This window comes from Asparagus officinalis, chromosome 5 (assembly GCF_001876935.1).
Source record: "Asparagus officinalis chromosome 5, Aspof.V1, whole genome shotgun sequence".
Classification (NCBI taxonomy): Eukaryota; Viridiplantae; Streptophyta; class Magnoliopsida; order Asparagales; family Asparagaceae; genus Asparagus; species Asparagus officinalis.
Genome location: NC_033798.1, coordinates 123,262,221 through 123,286,018, shown reverse-complemented (window position 1 = coordinate 123,286,018; position 23,798 = coordinate 123,262,221). Strand labels below are relative to the sequence as shown.

At 41.0% G+C, this 23,798-nt stretch overlaps 1 protein-coding gene across 2 annotated transcripts; it reads left to right on the top strand.

Annotated features, from left to right (window-relative positions):
- On the top strand, positions 19,024–23,170 carry LOC109841086 (mediator of RNA polymerase II transcription subunit 11). 2 transcript variants are annotated; one of them, XM_020409952.1, is made up of 4 exons: positions 19,024–19,253; positions 19,343–19,459; positions 21,733–21,931; positions 22,894–23,170. In XM_020409952.1, exons 1-3 carry the CDS (start codon positions 19,200–19,202, stop codon positions 21,907–21,909), a joined length of 348 nt encoding a protein of 115 aa, XP_020265541.1. In that variant the 5' UTR covers positions 19,024–19,199; the 3' UTR covers positions 21,910–21,931; positions 22,894–23,170. The 2 variants fall into 2 exon arrangements, with proteins under 2 accessions (XP_020265541.1, XP_020265540.1); XM_020409951.1 differs by having other exon boundaries at positions 19,025–19,253; positions 21,733–21,927.

Sequence of the window (23,798 nt, the reverse complement as noted above, 5' to 3'; positions counted from 1 at the left end):
AGCCAAGGGAATGCTCCTGTGGTCGATCGTTGTTGAGGATGAACGTCGATCTCCCCCTTGCTGCCAAGCCAAAGATTTGTAACTATCCCCTTAATCCGCTCTTAAGTGAGGCTAAAATCCCTCAAATCGTGGGGAAAAACAGTTCCTGGAACTGTTCATTGCGTGCTTTGAACGAGTCAAACGCTAAAAAATAGCGTTCAGGGCCCGAACTCTGCGTTTTTAGACTAAAAACGCAGAGTTGGGCCTATTTTGGTGGCTGAACGCACAGGCCGCGCAGCGTGATGAACTCTGAGACGCAGAGTTGGAATGTTTTAGGCTGAAAACGCACAATTCGTGCTGTAAACGCACAGTTGGGCCGTAAACGCACAGTTGGCCTGTTTCAGGCTAAAAACGCACAGTTGAGCCCATAAACGCACAGTTGGCCTGAAAACGCACAGTTTGTGCTGTTTTAGAGGCTGAAAACGCACAAATGCACAGTTGGCCTGAAAACGCACAGTTGGCCTGAAAACGCACAGTTGAGCCTGTAAACGCACAGTTGAGCCTGTAAATGCACAGTTGGCCTGAAAACGCACAGTTGGCCTGAAAACTCTGCGTTTTGATGTTATATCACGAGGATAACCTCTGCGTTTTGAGGTTATAACGAACCAAGCCAAAGGCTTTGGTTCGCTTCCTCCGTTTTGCCAAATTCCTTACGGTTTGAGAGATATCTGCATTCTAATATGAAGAGACCGTCAATTTGTAGTCTCTTTTGCTAGAACTTTGCACAGATCGTCCTCTTGTGATCTTCGTCTTGGCTTCTTGTAAATATGAGAGTCGTCAGATTGTAACTCCCGATGTTGATTGTGAAGGCTGTTGAATTGGGGCTTTCATTAGTTGTTGTGAAGGTCGTCAGATTGTAACCTTCTACGTGAAAGTCCTCAAATTGTAGCCTTCTGGAAGTCGTCAGATTGTAACTTCCATCATCGGTGTTTTGATGGGGATCAGCTATCTATTGTGATTTTTAGACAGCCTACAGAACCCCCTCCAAAGTTTTCGAAAGTTCGCGGTTGACTGGGACGAATTTTCGGAATACTTTGGATCTCAACTCTGATCTTGGAGCTGTTGATTCCTTATCACAAAGGAGTTGTTCTCTGCACTCACTTCGAAGGCAGCTTGGTTGAACGGATTTTCCATGCAGGACCTGTGTGAAGGTATGTGCCATAATCCTGCTTCTGGAATGTGGGGGTGGACCCTGCATTTTGAACTTGAGATGCGGGTCTCATCCTTGCATGTTGAATTTGGAACACGGGTGTGACCTCAACGTTTTGACTTAAGATATGGAAGTGGCTTCCGTGCATTTTTGACTAAGTCTTTGAGACTTGTCTTTGGCGCATCTGTTTTAAGTCTCGACTCACATCTATTAAGCTGATGGGCCTGCAAATGTGCGTAGGATTTTTGGCAAACCCTCAGCCATCAACGGATTTGATAAGCCTTTACCGATTACCGTTTGAGTCGGGCTAGCATGTGAATTATCTAGGTCCGTTCCACATGTAACGTTGTGCTAAGAGAATGAACTCTCTTAGTCTTGATGCTATGATTTTGAATACATAGACTTTGTCATTTTGACGGGAAAAGACTAACCGGCAACGCGTGTTAGGCGTAGGCTTATCTCTAATTAGGGATCGAGACAAAGTCCCCCATGCGTGTGAGGCATGGATTTTGATGTCCTTTTCACGGTAAAAGACTAACCGGCAATGTGTGTCAGATGCAGACTTATCTCAAATTAGGGATCGAGATAAATTCCCCCAGGCATGAGTCCTGGTGTCTTTTTCACGGCGAAAGATTAACCGGCAACGCGTGTTAGGCGTAGACTTATCTCTAATTAGGGATCGAGATAAAGTCCCCCATGCGTGAAGACATGGATTTTTGGTGTCGTTTCTTCCTGTGTGGCTTGAAACACCAAAAGAAAGTTGGAAGTGCCAGACGTATAGTGTTAACTTGGCACGAATTTTCACCTAAAGTGAAATTCAAAAATTTTCTTTATTATCACTAGGATAATTCTAGAAAATCTTTAATCCGCTGGGGATTTTCTAATGAAAACTTGTTATTCTTGTTGAAAAAAGGGATTAACAAGGTGTGATGTTAACCTAATAGTATTTTATGGACCTATCGCTCTATTGAAGAGAGTCGATAAGTTGATTTGGTCGTCAGAGGTGTGGTGTTAACTTGACGAGTTTGTGGACCTATCGCTCCATTGAAGAGAGTTGATAAGCGGATTTTGTCAGAGGTGTATTGTTAACGTGACAAGATTTATGTTGCGATTGGTGCAACTTTGAGGATTTATCATCCTATTGATGAGGATTGATAAGTGGGTTGTCAGAGGTGTATTGTTAACGTGACAAGATTTGTGTTGCGATTGGAGCAACTTTGGGGACTTATCATCCTATTGATGAGGATTGATAAGTGGGTTGTCAGAGGTGTATTGTTAACGTGACAAGAATTTGTGTTGCGATTGGAGCAACTTTGGGGACTTATCATCCTATTGACGAGGATTGATAAGTGGGTTTTGTCAGAGGTGTATTGTTAACGTGACAAGAAAAATATTGCTATGGAAGCAATTTTGAGGACTTATCGCTCTATTGGAGAGAGTCGATAAGTTGATTTTGTCAGAGGTGTAGTGTTAACGTGACAAATTGGGAGTGATGCAAATTGAATGCATACTCTGTGGGGATGATGATCGTCAGAAGTGTAATGTTAACTCGACGATATGAAAGATTCGTTACTCTTAATCCAGTGGATTCCAAGTAATCAACCCCCAGTCTTGATTAAGACTTAGCAGGGGAATAAAAAAGAGGTAGACAAGGCACATCACCTAGTGGGCCATTATCTGATGAGTTTGACTATCAGAGGTAACTGTTAACGTGATAGTTGTTGGACCCGCCATCCTACTGAAGAGGATTAGCTTCAGTGGCCGTAGTATCTTCCCCTTCTGACTGAGGAGATTGGACTTGGTCCGATTGCTCTGGAGAAGGTTGGGCTTAATCCGATTGCTCAGGTTGATCCTGCCTACTTTGTTCTTCAGCTTTGATCCTGGCAATGATTTTTTGAGCCTGTTCGCCTTGAGAGATTAGTTGTCTCCAAGAACGGCATTCTGCAACTCCTATTCGGGCTAGGAGGTCGGTTTGCAAGTTGTGTCGACAGGTCTCTACTAAGGTAGATTGTGTCATACCTGACGAACACCGGAGAGCCATGGATCGGAACCTTTTGACATAGGCTTTGACGGACTCCCTCTTCTTCTGCTTAGTAGCAAGAAGGGTATGGATGGAGACTTCTGTATCCTCTTCAAAGAATCTTGACAGGAAGAGTCTCTCTAGATCCGCCCACTTTTGGATACAGCCCGCGGGCAGTTTCCTGAACCATTCAAATGCAATTCCCTTGAGGGTGCCAATGAACAATCGAACCATTATGGCATCGTTTGATATTACATTTCCAGTCTGTGACTTGAAATGATAAATATGTTGGTTCGGTGATCCCGTGCCGTCAAAAATTTGTAGCGTCGGGACCTCGAACTTTGGAGGATATGGGACTGCATCCCATTCGGCAGGATAGGGCCTGATAACTCCCTCATCTTGGAGCTCGCTTCTATTAGCGATGGCTTTGAGGCGGGCTTCTAATTCTTCCATTTTGGCAGACTGAAGATTCTGCTCGTTCTCAGTATCTCTTCCTTCCTCAGAGGAAGATTCCAGGTTGTGGGCTTCTTGGTCAGAAGCCGCATCATCAATCACTTTTCCCTTCCCTTTGCTTGTGTGAGGTCGGGATGAAGATGCTTTTCCTCTCCGGGAAGATTCTTGCCTAAGCGGCGAATCTGTCTCCTGAGATTGGGCCTTGTCTGCGACAATTTGAGTCAGCATAGCCATGAGTTCATTGATGGCCTCCTGCTGAGATTTGAGCATGGCCTCCTGTTCATCAAGTCTCTTTGAAAGGTCTTCAGAATGTTCTGCCATGTGGGCGAAGCTCTCATGCCCAACGAAAGAGCTTGATGATTGGGACTCCGCAATGGCTGAGTGTTCGTCATCGGAATTAGTTCTTCTGGCTAAACTCCGATAGTTGACAGGGGGAATGGCTCCTGTTCGAGTCCGGGTATGTTGGTAGATTCCTTCAAACTCGTTAGTGATTTCTCTGACGCTTGGAGAATGATCTGTCTTTGACTCGTCAGAACTAAAGGTTGATGATCTCCCTCTACCAACCATGTTAGAAGTGACTCCAAGGTATTCATCCTCTAAAGTCTTTTTCCTGTGAGGATGTCGTCGATTATTGAGCAAAACGACATTCGTCGGTATCGACAGCAATTTTCGCAAGTCAGAGACTTGGGATGAACCTCTCACGGAGCGTGAGGGTAAAGATGGAACCCCCTGTCCGTTAAAGGATGGGACTGATTCTTGGTAAACATGAATTTTAAATCCATGTTGATCATTTTGAACACAACGAATCACATCGTGTTCCAAAGAAGGAACACGAGGGTCATGTTTAGCTTGATTAACGCAAGACCAAAGTCTGCGTTTTGCTAGTGAAACGCAGTCCTGCGATCTGCGTTCGGATTCTGAAACGCACTCCTTAGAGTTGCGTTCAGTCTGTGAAACGCACTCCTGAGAGTTGCGTTTTGGTTCTGGGACGCACTCTTGAGAGTTGCGTTCAGCCAGATCAACGCAGGTTTGATGTCTGCGTTTAAATGATAGAACGTACTCTTAAGAGTTGCGTTTGAGTTCTGAAACGTACTCCTGAGAGTTGCGTTTTGGTTCTGGGACGCACTCTTGAGAGTTGCGTTCAGCCAGATCAACGCAGGTTTGATGTCTGCATTTAAATGATAGAACGTACTCCTGAGAGTTGCGTTTGAGTTTTGAAACGCACTCCTGAGAGTTGCGTTCTACCAAATCAACGCAGTTTTGAGGTCTGCGTTTTGATGTTAGAACACGCCTCTGAAAGCTGTGTTCTATCTGGGAAACGCACACCTGAGGGTTGCGTTTAGCTTGGCTTATGCAGAGCTCATGTTGAGGCTCGCAAACGCGGAGTTCGCGTTGATTGGAGGATCGGCTTTTTTGGCGTGCCAAAGTCGAGACTTCTCCTTTAGGGAGGGGACTGTATGAACAGTGCAACCCCCATGGGAGATAGTCTTTAGATGAGTTGGCTACAACTGGAGCTTTAGTCTCCTCGGAAACTTTGTGGATCTTGCGCATAGCCTTGGGGCTAAGGGATCCGGAGGAGATGGCCTCCTCGTACTTGGCTTGATCAAACTCGATAATCAGAGTTTCAACGGTCGTTCCAGTGAGATGAACGTCGGATTGCGCCACCACTTCTTCGTCAGAGAAGCTAGTCCCCAGCAGAGTCGCCATCTTTTGTTTGATGGAAATTTGCAGTAAAAGTATGTAATTGCGGGTGTCGATGTTTGTTGGAAATTTGTAGTAAAAAGACAATGAAAGAAAATTTGACTTGTATTCCTCTCAAAATCAATTACAATTTGGATTCCGATTACAAAAGAGAGGAGGATGAATTTGATTCTCCCCTTTGTTTAATTCTGGGTTCTTCACGGTGGCGATGAGATGCCTCCCTCGAATGCTCGCGTCGAGTTTGCTTCTCGTTGACGATCCGAACGTCTTGATTCACTGGAACGTGGTCTTCTCCTCACGATTTGACGCTGTGGAGAACTTGCAAAGCAAGTTTGAAACTCTGGACGAGTGAGTTGATAACTCTGAACGAGTTTTAGAAGAACTTGCAGAGCAAGTTTTGAACTCTGATCGAGTTGATAACTCTGAACGAGTTTGAACTCTTGAAAAAGAGTTGATTTGAACCGAAAGTCGGTTATAAGCCAAGGGAATGCTCCTGCTACCGATCTTGAAGATGATCTCTGTTGGAGAATGATCCGATCTCCAAGAAATTCCCCCTTTGCTGCCAAGTCTCAGATCCCAAAAGCCCTTAACCGAATCTCCCTCTGTTGATGAGATAAAATCCGATCAGAAGCTAGCCGAAGATCTCTTCTTTGCTGCCCAAAAAGAAGGATCTGAACTCAGTTGAGTTTTCCACTATTTATAGGGGATTTAGGGTGGTAACTACCCCCTTAATCCGCTCTTAAGTGGGGCAAAAATCCCTCAAATCGTGGGGAAAAACAGTTCCTGGAACTGTTCATTGCGTGCTTGAACGAGTCAAACGCTAAAAACGGCGTTCTGGGCCTTAACTCTGCGTCTAAGGCCTGAGACGCAGAGTTAAACCTTTGTCAAAGGTTTGAAACGCACAGGCCGCATGCGTTCTGGAATTGGAAACGCACAGGTTGCTTGTGCGTTGAAATTCAACTCTGCATCAAGGGTTTGGGACGCATGGTTGAATTTGTTGAAGAACGCACATTATGTGTGCGTTATTGGAGACGCACAGGTAGCTTGTGAGTTGAAATTCAACTCTGCATCATGAGTTTGGGACGCACGTTATGTGTGCGTTTGTGCTTTAACTCTGCGTCACAGAGTTAGATGTCTGCTGGAAAACGCAGAGTTAAGCCTGTTTTAGGCTGAAAACGTATAGTTCGTGCTGTTTTAGAGATTAACTTTGCGTTTTAGGCTGAAAACGCAGAGTTGGGCCGTAACTCTGCGTTTTGATGTTATATCACAAGGATAACCTCTGCGTTTTGAGGTTATAACGCTGGTTCGACCTGTGCGTTTTGACTCTGTAATGCAGAGGCGAACAAACGCAGAGCTGAGCATGTGCGCTTTGACTCTGTAATGCAGAGGCGAACCTTAGGCGGGCTTGGCGGGCTTCAGGCTAAGTCCAATGTTCTGATGAAGTCCAGTCTTGCAGACGGACTTCAGAACATAACTTGTTACGAAGAACATGTCATAACTTTCAAACCGTACGTCGGAATTGGACGAATTATATATGAAAATCGGCTATCTCGACGAGACGGAGCCATCTGAACCGAGCCAAAGGCTTCGGTTCGCTTCCTCCGTTTGGCCAAATTCCTTACGGTTTGAGAGATATCTGCATTCTAATATGAAGAGACCGTCAATTTGTAGTCTCTTTTGCCAGAGCTTTGCACATCCTCCGTTTCGCCAAATTCCTTACGGTTTGAGAGATATCTGCATTCTAATATGAAGAGACCGTCAATTTGTAGTCTCTTTTGCTAGAGCTTTGAACAGATCGTCCTCTTGTAATCTTCTTCCTGGCTCCTTGAAAATATGAGAGTCGTCAGATTGTAACTCCCGATGTTGATTGTGAAGGCTGTTGAATTGGGGCTTTCATTAGTTGTTGTGAAGGTCGTCAGATTGTAACCTTCTAGGTGAAAGTCCTCAAATTGTAGCCTTCTGGAAGTCGTCAGATTATAACTTCCATCATCGGTATTTGATGGGGGATCAACTATCTATTGTGATTTTTAGACAGCCTACAGAACGTCGTGTGCGCGAGAATCACCTGTGAAAACTACCAAAATAACGGAGTTTGAAACGTGGAAGACAGTTACAACGAAAACTGCCAGATAGTTACTGTTCCGAGACAGTATTTACTGTGCTCGCGCGGCCGAGACAGTCTTACTGTCTCGGACCCGAGACTGCCAGACAGTTACCTGTCCCGAGACAGTTAAAACACATGTCTCGGAAGCACTGTTCATTCCAGCAGGCTATAAAATACCCCCCGAGATCGATTTTTTTTTGGCAACCGAGGGGATGATCAGAGAGCATCCACGGGCTGATTTCAGAGCAGCAGAGGGCAAAGTACTCAGCGTTTGTAACTCTTGATATTCAGGCTTTAGACTGATTTCAAGATAGAATGACTATCTACTACCTTTGATTAAGATATCGTTTCAAGTCTCACTTCGCATAAACGAAGTCAGAATCATAAACCCCCTCACGATTCAAATCAGAATCTGTGGATTTGGTGGTCCACGGGCTAACGCACCCCGCGCGCAAAGGCAAAAGATCGCCACGCAAGCAGTGATCCAAACAACGATCCTGCGTTTTGTTCCCAAGAGTCTGTAATTTTCATTTTGCTTGTGTAAAGAAGTCTTATAAAAAAAAAAAAAAAAAAAAAAAAAAAAAAAAAAAAAAAATAAAGGCTATCTCTTTTAAAATTTATTGTAGTCGACTGAACGATTCATAATGAATTCCATGAACAAAACCAACTTTTGACGCAAACAAGCTGGGCGACCACAGTCGGGACGGGGGGCGCGGCAACTGTCTCGCTGCCGAGACCGCTTCGATGTCGTAACCATCATCAAGATCCGATGAATCAACGGTCGAGTACGAATTCGAGCACAAGCGAAGTTGAGGGGTTTTGTCATCCTCATCCTCAAGTCTTCCTCGCCTCACAAATGCAGAAAGGATTTATCTTCTAGAAGGCTTTGCAAGTTTTCGACTCCGTCGACGCCTACAGATGACAGACTCCTCGCTGATTGTTTGCTGAGCGATTCCACTCGCAAACCCTCTGCTTCATAATGATCCTCTTCTTCAATTAAGAGTCATTAAATCAAAGCCGCCCCTGCGACTGATCGAAAAGAAACTCGGTCTAGAGACGACTGCAACCCGTCGCGTCTGTTCAATTGGCTAAGGCATGTTGAACAAACCGACAGGCGGTCGTTATCATGCGACTTAGAGTCGAGTATAGACATCGAGTGGTTCAGTTTGTCTCAACAACCAATCACTTCATATCTCTGCCAAACTCACGACAAGATGAATGCGACTTATGTCAAAAGAGCGACTCGTTCGACCCTCAAAGAACGCCATACAAAAAACATCTGCAAACGCTGCTCTTGCCCGTGCCTCTCTCACAACAAAGACCGCAGAAAGGCGAGAAGGAAACCGCGTGACAAAGAACCACCGAAATTCTGCCAAGTTTGGATTCCAAAAACTGGATTTGTGCAAAATCAGCATTCGGAGCCCGTTTAAGACTCCATACCACAAACGGGTGTGGTTCTATAACGGTCGGGACTCCACGAATAACCTTTGGATCGTTCAAAGGCAAATAATAAATTGTCCTGAGAATGCCAATAAGTTTTACACCCTCAGGATAAGAAGACGCATTCACAAAAGACATCGTCATACCGGGAGCGTCATGCCCAACAAATCGATACGACTTTGTTGTCTCAGCAACTCTCATACCGATGAATCTGTATAATCAAGTTGGGGTTGTGAATAAATTCGAAAAAAATTATTCGCTCTCATTGTTCCTGTGCACGACGTTATAAGATCAGCTTTCCCAAGATGATTGAATTCCCTGAAGTCACCATCAACGTGGCTGATAAAAGAAAGTCTAAGCGGCATTCAAGTGACTCAAATCCCGATTTTTCCCCGAGAGAAAAAGTCAATCCAAGAATTGCTCAACGGATGTCTCGACTCCAATTAGGAGCCATCAGACGTAGGGATTATAAGAGAATGCATGAAAGAATGTCCTCGGAGGATGAACTTTCAGACACTTATTCTGCAATCGCTTCTGATGATCTGATGGTACAATGTCTAGCACGGGACAAACCAGAGAAGTACTCACAATCACCTCTGATCAATTTGCTCAAATGCTTCAAGAAGCTCTAAAGAAGCAACGTGAAGAAATTAGAGCTGAGATGAAGACAGAGATGGAGTTAGCTATTCAACAAATGAGAGAGTTGCTAACTCAACAACCTCAACCTCCTGAGTCCAGTCAGCGAGCTGAATCCAGCCACCACACTCAGAATGTGGCAGATGATAGTGATCCAGAAGTGGATGAAGTCATCTTTGCTGATACACCTCCCAATAGCAATAACGCTGGGGGTGGTTTAACACATCCTCCCAATAACGATATTGGGGGTGGTTCAATGGCACCTCTTACAGGGGGTGGTCTAACTCATTCTCCTCAACGTCCTTCGAATGAAGACATAGACGATGACGAGAAAATGAAAGAGAAGACGAGTATTCCATGTCCCTATCCAAGAGAATGAGATTCAATACCGTACCCGATAAAATTCAATCTGATCAACTTCACACCGTTTGATGGGAAGAGCTCGCCTATTCAGCACTTGATTTATTTCAAGTCTCATTTGAGTATGATCTCCGGAAATGAGGCTTTAATGGTCCGGTCATTCGTTGGCACCCTTCGCGGGTCGGCCTTCGATTGGTACCGACGGCTCAAGCCAGGGAGCATCAATTACTGGGATGACATAGAGAGTTTGTTCCTCAGCAACTTCTTCGATGATGACACCGAAGTGTCAATCGGAACCCTTCTGGATGAAAAACAAAAAGACGGGGAGTCAGTCGACAATTTTGTCAAGCGCTTCCGTAACAAAGCAATGAATTGCAGAGATCCTATTACAGAGGAGTTCATCCTGCAAACATGCCACAATAACCTCTCCATCGATGTCCTGGAAGCTCTGGGGGTCGTACCATCCAAAACTTGGAAAGAGTTAAAGTTACGTGGCGAACAAGCTGAATACTTTCTTAAAAGGAAGAAAGTTGAGAGAAGTCAACCGACGACATCCGCAATTTCTGTGGACGCAACTCTCGATCCGAGGTTCCAAAAGGAGTATTCTTTCGAAGATGATGAAGCTCCAGCCATATTGGAATATCTTCTCGCCAATGATAAAATCGAGCTACCGCCTATTAAAGATCAGGAGGGTGCTAAGATGATTACAGATCCAAACTACTGTGCATACCACAGAAGGGTTCTTCATCCCACCAATATTTGCTTTGGACTCAAAAATAAGATCCAAGCATTAATTGACTCCGGCGTCATAATGGCGAAACAAGCCAAATAAAGACGACCATTTACTCCATTGGATACACGAGTATAAACTATTTCCCCAACTCCATTGGGTACACGAGTATAAACTGTTTTCCCTGACTCCGATGAGTATACGAGTATAAACTGCTTCTCCATCTCACTCCGAAAAGTATACGAGTATAAACTGCTCCTTAATACTCCAACAGGTATATGAGTCTAAACTATTTCCTTTCTTTCACGGGAAGTTCCTGGAGAATGCCATGCATGGTACTTTTAAGGATAACCCGATCATATAGCTAAACATAATGATAAACTCAGTTTCGCAAGAAAAAGCTGGGGGTGGATGGTTCATGTAACGGAAGTTCCCGAAAGAATGCTATATGTAATTTTCTTAGGAATAACCCGATCATTACAAACAAAGTGTTAAATACTACATCCCCACGGTGATTTCCGAATATTCTTTTGCTGAGATGAGATTCGATCACTTCGTTGGATCAATCTTCCCTCTCAAACCCTCCTTTGGTCAAACCTTTAAACAGTTAGGACCAAAGCCAAAATCCCCTCTCGATTCGTTCCATGAACGAGAGGTCCACAAATTGAACGATCAAACCTTTAAACAGTTAGGATCGTCTCAAATCCCCATGTTGGTCAAACCTTTAAACAGTTAATACCAAAGCCAAAATCCCCTCTCGATTCGTTTCACCATGAACGAAAGGTCCACAAATTGAACGATCAAACCTTTAAACAGTTAGGATCGTCTCAGAACTCCCACTTGGTCAAACCTTACTACAGTTAGGACCAAAACCAAAATCCCCTTTCGATTCCTTCCATGAACGAAAGGTCCACAAATTGAACGATCAAACCTTTAAACAGTTAGGATCGTATCAAATTCCTATTTGGTCAAACCTTTAAACAGTTAGGACCAAAGCCAAAATCCCCTCTCGATTCCTTCCATGAACGAGAGGTCCACAAATTGAACGATCAAACCTTTAAACAGTTAGGATCGTCTCAAAACTCCCACTTGGTCAAACCTTACTATAGTTAGGACCAAAACCAAAATCCCCTTTCGATTCCTTCCATGAACGAGAGGTCCACTTTCAGTTGAATAATCAAACCTTATGACAGTTAGGATTATTCAAACCCGTCCAGATTCTCTAAGTGGAGATCCCACTTTGAGTTTCCTTTGCACCTGGAGATAGAATATAAAATTCTTCCTCTCCATCATCGGGTTCATCTCTACCAACAAAAAAAGAGACCAGGATATAGAATATAAAATTCTTCCTCTCCATCATCGGGTTCATCTCTACCAATAAAAAAGAGTCCAGGAGATAGAATATAAAATTCTTCCTCTCCATCATCGGGTTCATCTCTACCAACAAAAAAGAGACCAGGAGATAGAATATAAAATTCTTCCTCTCCATCATCGGGTTCATCTCTACCAACAAAAAAGAGACCAGGAGATAGAATATAAAATTCTTCCTCTCCATCATCGGGTTCATCTCTACCAACAAAAAAGAGACCAGGAGATAGAATATAAAATTCTTCCTCTCCATCATCGGGTTCATCTCTACCAACAAACAAGAGACCAGGAGATAGAATATAAAATTCTTCCTCTCCATCATCGGGTTCATCTCTACCAACAAAAAAGAGACCAGGAGATAGAATATAAAATTCTTCCTCTCCATCAGCGGGTTCATCTCTACCAACAAAAAAGAGACCATACTACTCTAATAGGTACACGAGTCTAAACTGTTTCCTACACTCGACAGGCAGTTTCTGGAGGATATTAATCTGAATATTGTTAAGGATAACCTGACGAACTTTCAATGGACATACAAATATCAATCTGGAAATACCAGCCTCGATTCAAGGTCTCAACAACGGTCAAGCGATAAACGCAGGGCCGGAGAAGCATTAGCTATTCTACAAAGAACTGAAATAGACTAATGAATGAAGAGATCAAGGGCTGGAGCCATTTTTCTACACGATCTACTCAATCAAGTATTGAAAAGATTGCAAATAAGACCTGTCTTATCCAAAATGTCCCAGACTCCTCTATAAAAGAATAAGTCTGGAACACTTTGGAGGGGGTATCTGTAGGCGTCAAAAAATGCTAATAGATATCCAAATACAGCTCAAGAGGAGATCATCGAAAAATCAAAGAAAAAAAGACAGTCTTTACTGTCTCGCACGCGAGACAGTCTTTATTGTCTCTCCGCGCGAGACAGTCTTTACTGTCTCTCCGCGCGAGACAGTGTTTACTGTCTCTCCGTGCGAGACAGTTCTCGAAGGTTCAGAAACTGTTTTATAAACCGCCGACACGTGGCCATTAACTGTCAAAGAACATGGGGAATGTCGTGGGCGAGAATCACGTGAATAACTACCAAAATAATAGAGTTTGAAAACGTGGGAAGACAGTTACAACGAAAAACTGCCAGACAGTTACTGTTCCCGAGACAGTCTTTACTGTCTCGGAACCCGAGACTGCCAGACAGTTACTGTTCCCGAGACAGTAAACACTGTCTCGGAAGCACTGTTCATCCCAGAGGCTATAAATACCCCTCGAGATCGATTTTTTTTGGAAGAGGCTGATCAGAGAGCATCCACAGGCTGATTTCAGAGCAGAGAGGGCAAAGTACTCGAGCTTCTGTAACTCCTTGATATTCAGGCTTTGACTTGATTTCAAGAAGAACGACTATCTTACCTTGATAAGATATCGTTTCAAGTTCTCACTTCGATAAACGAAGTCAGAATCATAAACCCCTCACGATTCAATCAGAATCTGTGATTTGGTGGTCCACGGGCTAACGCACCCCCGGCACAGGCAAAGATCCCACGCAAGCAGTGATCCAAACAACGATCCTGCGTTTGTTTCCCAAGAGTTGTAATTTTCATTTTGTTGTGTAAAAAAAGTCTTATAAAAAGGCTATCTCTTTTTGAATTTATTGTAATCGACTGAAGATATAATGAATTCCATGACAAAACCAACTTTTGACGTAAACAATAACCAGACCCAAAACCAACAGGAATTCGTGTGAACAGAAACCCAAACGAACCAGGAAACCATCGATGAGTCGACTCATGACTGAGATGAGTCGACTCGTCAGAAACTAGACAAAACTCAAAAAATCAGCGATAAGTCGACTCATGACAGTCATGAGTCGACTCAACCTGATGAGTCGACTCATGACTGTTATGAGTCGACTCACAGGCTAAAAACTAGATACTTCGATTCTTCTGCTCGTCGTCTCGTTCCACGCTTCCTCCTGCGTTTCCTTATACTGTTTGACACCTCTATTCTCATGCTATCATGAGGATCGCTAAGTTCCAAAGAGAAGATACACCCGTATCACTGATGACATAACAAATAACATATCTTCTTTATATATGTGTACAATGATGACTGATCCAATCAGTACAAATATTAAACATACATTAAGCAAATCTACACTTTGCACGTTCATAAACATTTCACATAGTCCAGAGGAGGAGAAACTAATAAACTCTTCACTTTTAATTTCTTAATTTATTCTAATAAAACTTATTTATATATTAGTAATAAACACAATCTCCACTGACACGTCACTACGCGCCAAGCGTTTCAACGCTTTCTCTGGTCGGCAATCGTGAGCCCCAACCTGAAATTAACCTTTGTTGACGTCACTGAGAACGACGATGGAGTCGTCGGCAATGTCATCAAGCAAAAGGTCGATTTTTTGAGCCACAGTACATGTCCAAACTTCATATTACAGTAGAAAGTTGAGTTTTTTGAGCCATTTCATCAAACATATAGCCACCCATACACATATTTACACAAGACAACTTCCCACATTAACATAATTACCCAAAACACAAACTTTTTCTCCACCGAAGCATTTCGTCAAGCACTAGGTTCGCCCTTTCCCTTATTCACAGAAAACCAAAACAAAAAACCATCAGCAAAAAAGGGGGAAAATTCGTTCCTAGAAAGCAAAAATAGAGATAAAAATTACATCTTTTCCTCAAAAAATAAAATAAAAATTGTACAGGGGAGGCGTCTTCGTCATCGACGTCGCTAAGAACAGTGGCGGAGTCGTCGGCGATGTGGTTGTCGGCCATTAGAAAACCCCCAACAAGCGGCGGATCTCGACGCAGAAGAGGGAGCCGGCGCCACCGCGGGATCGGAGAGGAGGAGGGGGAGGAGGAGAGGATGAGAGAGTTGAAGGAGGGGGCAGAGGGGGGAGTGGAGGAGGAGGACTAGAGGAGGAAGAAAGAAAGAAGCATGTTGAGGGTAAAGTTGAGATTTTAACATGTTATGCATTGAAACTTGGGCGGAGCTGAATTGGAGGGGCTGGGGCACAAAATTTTCAAAAGTTGGGGGCTGCAGCGTATAGGTAAAAATATAAGGGGCTGGGTGACACTGCCTTTAAAATTTTAGGGCCTGGAAGCAATTTTCCCAAATCTAATTTTTATTTATCAAAATGTATTAATTTTTAGCAAGTTAGTCAATGTAATCTCGTGTACTTAACAATTTTTACTAATTATAAGAGATTGAGGATATCATATATGATAATTCTTTAAGGTCTTCTTTAGTATGCGAGAATGAGCGAAAATAGAATATCAATTCACATTTCTCATTTTTTATACTAAACATAACCTCTTCTTGGAAAGTATAATGTTTATTCTTACTTTGTATCGAAATGACCATTGAGATGATAGGGAACGGGCATTCCCACTTAAGTGAAAATCAATAAAATAGATAATTTTTAAATTTGTCTGTTATCACCTCATTCTCATTACACCCAAGCATAAAGAATGGAAATGATCATTTTATTCATGTCTTAGTTTCCTCACATTTCTTAGTCCATTCAATTCTCACATTACTTGATTCTCGCATACCAAATGAGACGTAAATTCTTCTACAGATACCATTGTTTGGTCAAGTGGTTTAAGGTGGTATAGACTTGAGTTTTGTTTTAAATAGACTTGGATTCAAATCTAACGTCTATCAAATCTTCACAAAGGGACTGCAAATCATGTGTATTCAGNGTGGGGGGGGGGGGGGGGGGGAGAGAGAAAAGAATTATATATATTAATGTTTGACAAATGCAATTTCAAAGAGAAGCTTAAAGAAGTAGACGGAGACCACTTGACTTAATTCAGAGGCGTGGCTGACAATTTGGGGGCCCGGTTCTAAATTTTAATCGGGGCCTCTTAATCAATCTTCAGAAGAAACTAATGATTATTTTTATACGTAGTACTAACCATGGAAAGAATTTTTTATATCTAGAATTAAAATAAACATTAAGACATAACAATGGTTCTATGCAAAACATATTACGTGCAAAATATTGATAGTAAAAAAAAGATACACAAAATCAACATCTTACTAATAATCTTGACATGTCCGACAAGCTTACTGAGATTTTTAGCTGCCTTCCCATCACTCTTCGACGTTTCCCTCAATGACCTAATCGACCACACAGTTCGAAACAAAATCTTTCATCCATTAAGGTAATCTTTCAGCCACAAGGTAATCTTTCAGTCACCACAAATTAAAAAAAAACATAATAATTACAAAGGAAAATACATAAAAATTTCATCCATTAAGTTATTTACTTTCACCAAATTAGCATTGCTATTTTCTAAATTCTTCACAAATTATGTTTTCCCCCTCAGCCAACCAATTCTACTTTTTTTATATGCCCACAAAGACACATCCTAGTGAACTCAGCAAATCAACAATCAAAAAGTATTTAGTCATGTTTTCTGGTAATGGAACTTATCACAAAGTTTACAAAACTGCTATCAAAAGAGGTAACTTTTTACTAAGGAAAATGAAAGACATGCAAGAAAATGAAAGACATACAAAACCAAGGCAATTCATCAAACACATGGCAGTCATAGAAGGTTACCTTGAGAGGTCAGAGTCACAGAGAGGTGAGAAGACCAAGGGGCTGGGGTCTTGTTGATGCGGAAGCGTTCCTGCCCCTTGGCGATGAGGAAGAAGCGGTCGTCGGTGAGCTTCTCGTTCTTCACAATCTCGGCGATGCAGCTGACGGCGGCGACGGAGGAGGATTCCGACGACGAGGGTCGGAGTAGAGGAGGGTGTGCATCCTGATCCGGTAGCGGAACTCGAAGATCTGAAGAGGGAGGATCGCGCCAGGGAAAAGAACCAAAGGGAGGGGGAAGATCGGAAGCTCCGCCGCCGACGATGGCTTGATCTTTTTTTGCGCGATTTGGGGGCGGCTGGGATGGCGAAGGGGCGGCTGCGCGATTTGGGACCCCCCAAGTTGGGGGCCCTGTTCTGCGGAACCGGATGTTCCGCCTCAGCGGCGCCCCTGACTTAATTGCAATATTAGTCAAAATACATGAAGAAACACACTATATCAGATTATTAATCCTGAATAATTACAAAAAAAATGCTAATTACATGGATTGACAATCTCTTAAATTCCTAAGACAACATTTTTTTCAAATTCGACTAGTTTTCAACCCCAAGTAGGGGTGCATTCGGTCCGAATACAGCTCGGATATAATTCTTACCATATTCATTTCCACTTACTCATCTCGGATACGGATACAGATATGGATATACCTCGGTAAGAAAAATGCACATCCATATCTGCTAAAATCGGACATGGTTACGGTTAAACATGCGGATATATAAGCGGATACGCATGAGGATACAAAACGGATATGAAACTAGATAGTATTGAGAAAAACATACTTCATACGATACAGAAAAGTTCGTTAATATGTTCATTATAACTAAAAAGTTAAGATTTAACATCTTGATGATTAAAATTAACCACAAATCCATAATCTAAGAATCGAAACTATCGTAAGAGTATGACTAATATGTAATTGGATATTTCAGATACGGATACAGATATTTCACTAGGGGTGGGAAAAAACCGAAACAAACCGGTTCAACCGAAAAAACCGCCCGAAAAAACGGATCGGTTAACCGAACCGAATTAAATGGATGAGAAGAAGTCTCTAAACCGCCTGAACCGAATTAAACCGGTCTGGATCCGGTTTGAACCCTTGAACCGCCCAAAAAAAACCGAACCGAATTCTTAAACAAAAAGTAGCTGCGAGCCTTGTGTGTGAAGAAAATTTATGGCTGAATGTTTAGCATTTAAGAATTGTGGGGTGGAGTTTATACTAACATATATTTGAGTACGCTGATATAGTTAAGTGAGATTTCCGTAAATCAATACAAGATGTTGAGGTTGAATGATAAATTTAGTGTTTTGGTCAAATTTCAGTGATAACATGAATACAGTTGGCTGGTGCTGGATATCAAATTAACCTATAGTATAGGCTGTCAAGGATATAAGATAATTTTTGATGAGAAAAAGGCAGCTAAAAATTAACGAAAATCATCAAAAGGTGTGTGTGCCTGCCAAACATTGTTCTTTCTCTAAAAAAGGCTACATAATTACATGGTCCTCCTAGTGTATTAAGCTAGTTATATTCAGATCATACAATTTGATTAAGTGGCTTAGTACAGTTTTGATTGTTTCTTTTCAGTTTTGATTGCTTCTTTTCAGTTTTGGATATAACTAAAACTTACCCAGATTTTTGTGAAATGGAGTTAATTCGGTTCAAAACCGAAACCGAACCGAACCGAACCGAAGTTAATTTGGTTCAAAACCGAAACCGAACCGAATTTCGGTTGGGCCGAATATTCGGATGAAGGGGAAAAAATCTGGATCTGGATGAGAGTTTTGAGAATTCGAAAAATTCGGATTGGATGCGGATTGGGCTTAAAACCGAACCGAACCGAATACGCCCAGCCCTATATTTCACTATAAAATCATATCTATAACCATATCCTATCGTTTATAAATTTGAGTAACTATATTTGTATCCTAATGGATACAATTACAGATATTTCCTCGGATATAAATACGGTTTAGCACCCCTAATCTCAAGTGTCCACATGATTGAAAATAAAGTTTGTAAACCCCAAAAACCCAACAACCCCCACCACCCCCTCAACCCCCCCCCCCCCCAAAAAAAAAAAAAAAAAACCAACTTTATGATTTTTTTTTCGTAAAACCCTCTAACGATTTTAGCTGCAATTTTTCATTGGACGATCAATTACACACGCTATATTTTTCCAGTAAAATAACGGTTCATGCCTAAATGTAATATAAAACATACCCCTGTATAATTTTACCCGCCCAATGTGCGAAATTACACCTTACGTCGTTAGGGATATTTTGACAAAACCTTGAAAGTTGAAGGGGGTATTCCTCATAACAACTAAACGAGAGAGGAGGAGGAGGAGGGAGGAGGAGGAGGGGGGGGGGGGGGGGGGGGGGGTTCGGATATTTGAGATTTATGGTGGTTCCCTAATAATCGCCCAAGTTAAGGGGGTATTCTAAAATTTGCCAAAATCTCGCATCTCATCCTCTCCTTCCGCCTCAAAACCCAGAGAGCTCAGACGCCTAAATCAAAATTAAATAAAAAATCTCACATCGAGTCAAAAAATCAAGAAGAAAGATATGGGTACCCAAAATCAACCCATTTCCTTGCAGCGCCTTCAACACGTTGAAAAGGTAATCAATCGATAATAGCCCACATCCCCCCTCTCAAATTAATGGAGAAATTTCTGTCTTATTTTTTCTCTGTTTTATTTTAACTCCAGAGAATAGTGAGAGTTGTGGAGCTGGCAGGATCCGTGATGGACGAGCTCGCCAACTCCACGGGCCCAAGGAACGAGGCCGTCGCTAATCACTGCAGAGAGTTCATGCAATCCATCAAGGTATTCAATTGCTTTCCTTTAAAAAAAATGAGTAAATTAGGGTTTGAATTTTCTTCAGCAGAAAAAGTTGGTTTTTTTTTGGGAATATAACAAAAAGGAATTAAGAAATTTGTTTTAAAGTTAAAGAAATTGCAAAACTAATGCAGCAAGTTGAGGGTTTTAGCAGGCTTTTTACAACAATCGTTGAATCTTTGCAAATGGGAGAATGCATTGAAGTTTCCATTGTGAACCCACTTGAAACTTTCCATAATTTGACCTCTTGAGACCAAAACTTTGATCGCTATAGAAATTCCTGATAAATTATTTAGATCTCAACGACTGTTGTTTCCTTCTTTGATTTTGGACACATAGAATGTGCAATTAACATTATTCTGATCCAAAATTTGTTGAATATTCTGGAGGGGAACAACAGTTGGACTCAGGTCATATTCACGGTTAAGGCATATAAAAATCGGGAAATTGCAGGCAAGAAAAAGTTTGATTTAATATATTCATTTGTAATGAACCTCTAACTTGATTAGAAGAATGGAAGTGAAATATTGCTAACTAAATTTGCCAAAAACTTTGTTTTGGTGGAAACCATAAGTTTGGGATGATGTTGCTTTAGTGTTTGTATATAGGCTTGATGTAAACATAAGCATCAAACATCTCCAAAACTAAAACCATGTGTTTTGGGAATTGCAAGTTCTTATTTACCATTAGCTTCTGACATGAGAAGCATCCACCAATGAACTATAATGAAAAGATAATCGACTAGGCTTCACAGATGTATAGTTGATATGTGAATGAATTCCACTAAATTTTTGGAACTATATATCCTCATTGTAGGCTAATAAATAGATAAAGAGAATAGGTGTTGAGAATTAAAAAAAACTTGCACCACGGACTAATACTCAACAATAATTATTTCTACATGCTTAAATATAATATCAATCACCCATTTTACATCTTTTCCTAACAATTGTTGATATTATGAAGAAATACCCTCTTCTATGAACTCATATATCAAAACATATACTGTTAAAGTCTTAAATGTGTGAGGATTTCATAGATAATAGTGCTAAACAAGTGAACATGGCTCAACTTGGTCATGTCCTAAGTTTTCTTTTGCCTTTGTTTGTCTAGCTGACGATTGGAATAAGGACACTGGATGAGTATGCAGATGCAAAATTTTAAGAGAAGGCGAAGATTTCGTAGTATATCACAACAGCTGCTAATGCATCTAGGTCCCATGATATGCCCATTTAAAACTTCTTCAACTAACAGCCTAGTTGAGTTTAAAATGATCGTGTAAGACCATCATTGAATAGGCTTATATAGAGCATAAGTTTGACAGCGTTCAAGCAGTTATTTTGCATATTCTTTTAATGCCAGTATCATTCCTTCAACGTTAATCTAGCTGAAGACGACCCTTTCTCATGACTTGCATAATGCTTCAAATCATAGTTACACGGTACATGGTACATAGCGGGTGGTATGCAATTTGCCACTTGGAAAATTTAGATTCGACATGGGGTGACTTGCTTCAGTATGCAAATTCGGTTAGTAGTACGTTGTAACTTTTTTTTTTGGGTGCGCTTAAAGTTTTCCAAAGTATATAATAGCAAACTAGAAACTAGAAAGCTAATTATGCATTTCAATATTTTTTTCATACAAAATACTTGAATGCTTCCTTTTATGGAGTTCGTTTCTTTGTTCTGTTCTTAACACATAGTTTGTATTGGGATCTGGTTTCATTTCACGTTTTATTAACGTAAGTATTTAGTTACAATAATGTCATTGGCTCATATATTCTAATGCGTGCCTCCCTTCACTTGATTGCGACATAGAATTGCGTCTTGCGCATGTGCACTTAAAAGGGTCTTTGCGGCCCACATACTTGTAAGTAATACACCAGAAACAATTCATGTCTCAAAGGGAATCGGTTCTCAAATGTATCGGGAATCAGTTTGCAAGGACTGCATGACGGCTTGAGGGTGGGTCCAGCGAATTGCGCAACTATGCTTCAAATTAGTGATCTATCTACGCTGTCAAATCTCAATGCTGTTAACTGAAAAAGGGCTTTTAGTGCTATACACTTTAAATAAACAACTGATTCAGAGTGCCAGTAGCTTATGGTGGAGACTGGAATTTCTTCCGGAGGGCAGTCGTCCAAAAGGACCATATAGTAATATATGATAATTAGTAATTCGAAAGGATATGTCTTGCTGTATTAGTAATTATCTCTTCCCTTTTCTGAATAAGAGAATGATATAAGATTGTGATGGAAACAGGAGATACAAATGACACTGCGAGAGGAAATCAAAAGTGCTTGTGAATATCGTCCATTCGAGAAGTGTGATTATAGTGCCAGAATTTCTAATGAGATTTGTTGCATGAAGTTAGAGTACATCATTGAGCAGCTGGATGGCATGAAACAAACCATCGACCAATGTAAGGATGGAGACTGAGAAGCTGACCTTCGAATTGTAAGTAAGCACTCTGAAAATACTTCTGCTGCCTTGTCATGAAAACACAGTCATTGTGAACTTTATGCTGCCTGCATTATATGTGGGTACAAAGTATTAATTGCTGTTTCTGTGTTTATGGTTCTGGATGTGCATATCTCAAACTTCATAAATTAGTTGTTTCTAATCGCTAGTTGTTAGGACGTAGTTAACGATGCAGATGATAGAAGTAAGATAGTTTCTAAAGAAAAACAAAATTGTTTTTTTTCCTAAAGAAAGAAAGAAAATTGCTTTTCCTTATCTTACACATAGGATAATAGCTAATCATCTACATTTGTTTTTTTTTGGTTAATAAACATATTTTATTATGGAAATACATTACAATTTTGGCCCCTGACAACATCTTTGCCGCTTGTTTAAGCTCGATGAATTAGTAAGGTTCTTAGTGTCAGAGGTTACTTGCTTGAAAGTGGCAACATAACTTGGCAACGGTTGTATCTCCAGTTCCTTTTTTTATTTTATGAACTTAAAGAAGTTATCCATTTTCAAGACCTTCCCCTTGTAATATTTTAAAGGATCGAAAGGAAAAAAGTTGATGATTTCAGTATTTCTTCTGTGATAATGACAAATTTATTTTCAAATTCCGGAATTTTTTTTCTTTATACATTCATTTTCCAAAATATGAACTTCCGCTCATACTTTTCATTTAAAGGTCAAGAACTCAAAATGTATGGTGTATTTTGCATGTGATGTAACTCCTCGTTAATTCATTGTTTGAACAAAACTTCACATTCATTAGTGGGAGTGTCTGAAAATTCTCCCCGTCGGTTTCTCCATGTTCAAGGAAGACGCTAAGAGTCAAAGCAAAACTAATATATTTCTCTTTTGAAACACAAAGGTCGTTTATTCCATTTACTAGCAATTGTTTCTCGTTCAAATTCGGTTTCGAGTCTTTCGACTATTTAAAACTAGTATGTATTTTTTCAGGACTGCAGAAATTTTAAATAGTGCTTGCCTTCATTCAGAAGTATGACGCATCAATTTGTAGACTGAACACCTGACCAAGCCAGGGAAAGGAGCTTATGGATACTAACTGCTCGGTGATCCAGCACAAGAAAATACTGGAGGGAGAAATTGATTACCTGCAATTATTCTTTACTTTCTCTCATTAGAATATTATGTGTATTGTAATTCCTGTTTTGATAACACGGACATCAATTACTCTGGTGGTGTTAGCCGACCACATTATTTGCAAAAAAAAAAAAAGAAAAAAAAAGAAAAAAAGAAAGGTTTTTAAAAATCTGATGGACGATGTTGTTGGCGCCTGTGGTTAATTCTGGCATAATACAGATATAAAATAATAAAAATTGAACAGAAAATTAAAGTACAGTAATTTAAAAATTTTCAACTCAGCTGCTGTGCGTTTATAAAACGCTGTGCTTAAAGCATTATTTGGCCTACTCCGGTGCAAGGATTCCAAGGCCAAATTGCTTTCAGGAACAGCAGTCCAGTACTCTGGTGTGTACCAACCTAGTACTGTCAAGATCTCCTCGATCTATAAGGTAAAGATCTCCTCGATCTATAAGGCAAAGATCTCCTCGATCTATCAGGCAAAGATCTCCTCGATCTATAAGACCTTCTCGGTCTGGGCACTGTTCCTACTAGCACTAGCTATTCTACAATATATATCTGTATATATTGATTGTTGTTTTTGGAATCAATTTTCCTTAAGGATTTGAGGTCTATTTATAGCGTTTGGAAAAACACTATGCACTAATAAAATATTATTAGTTACTATCATGTGGGCCCCACACCCAAATTATTTTCACGTTTTCATTTTTTCTTCAACTTTGGCTGCAGGACGGTGCCAACCATGAGGAAAACTTTTGTTG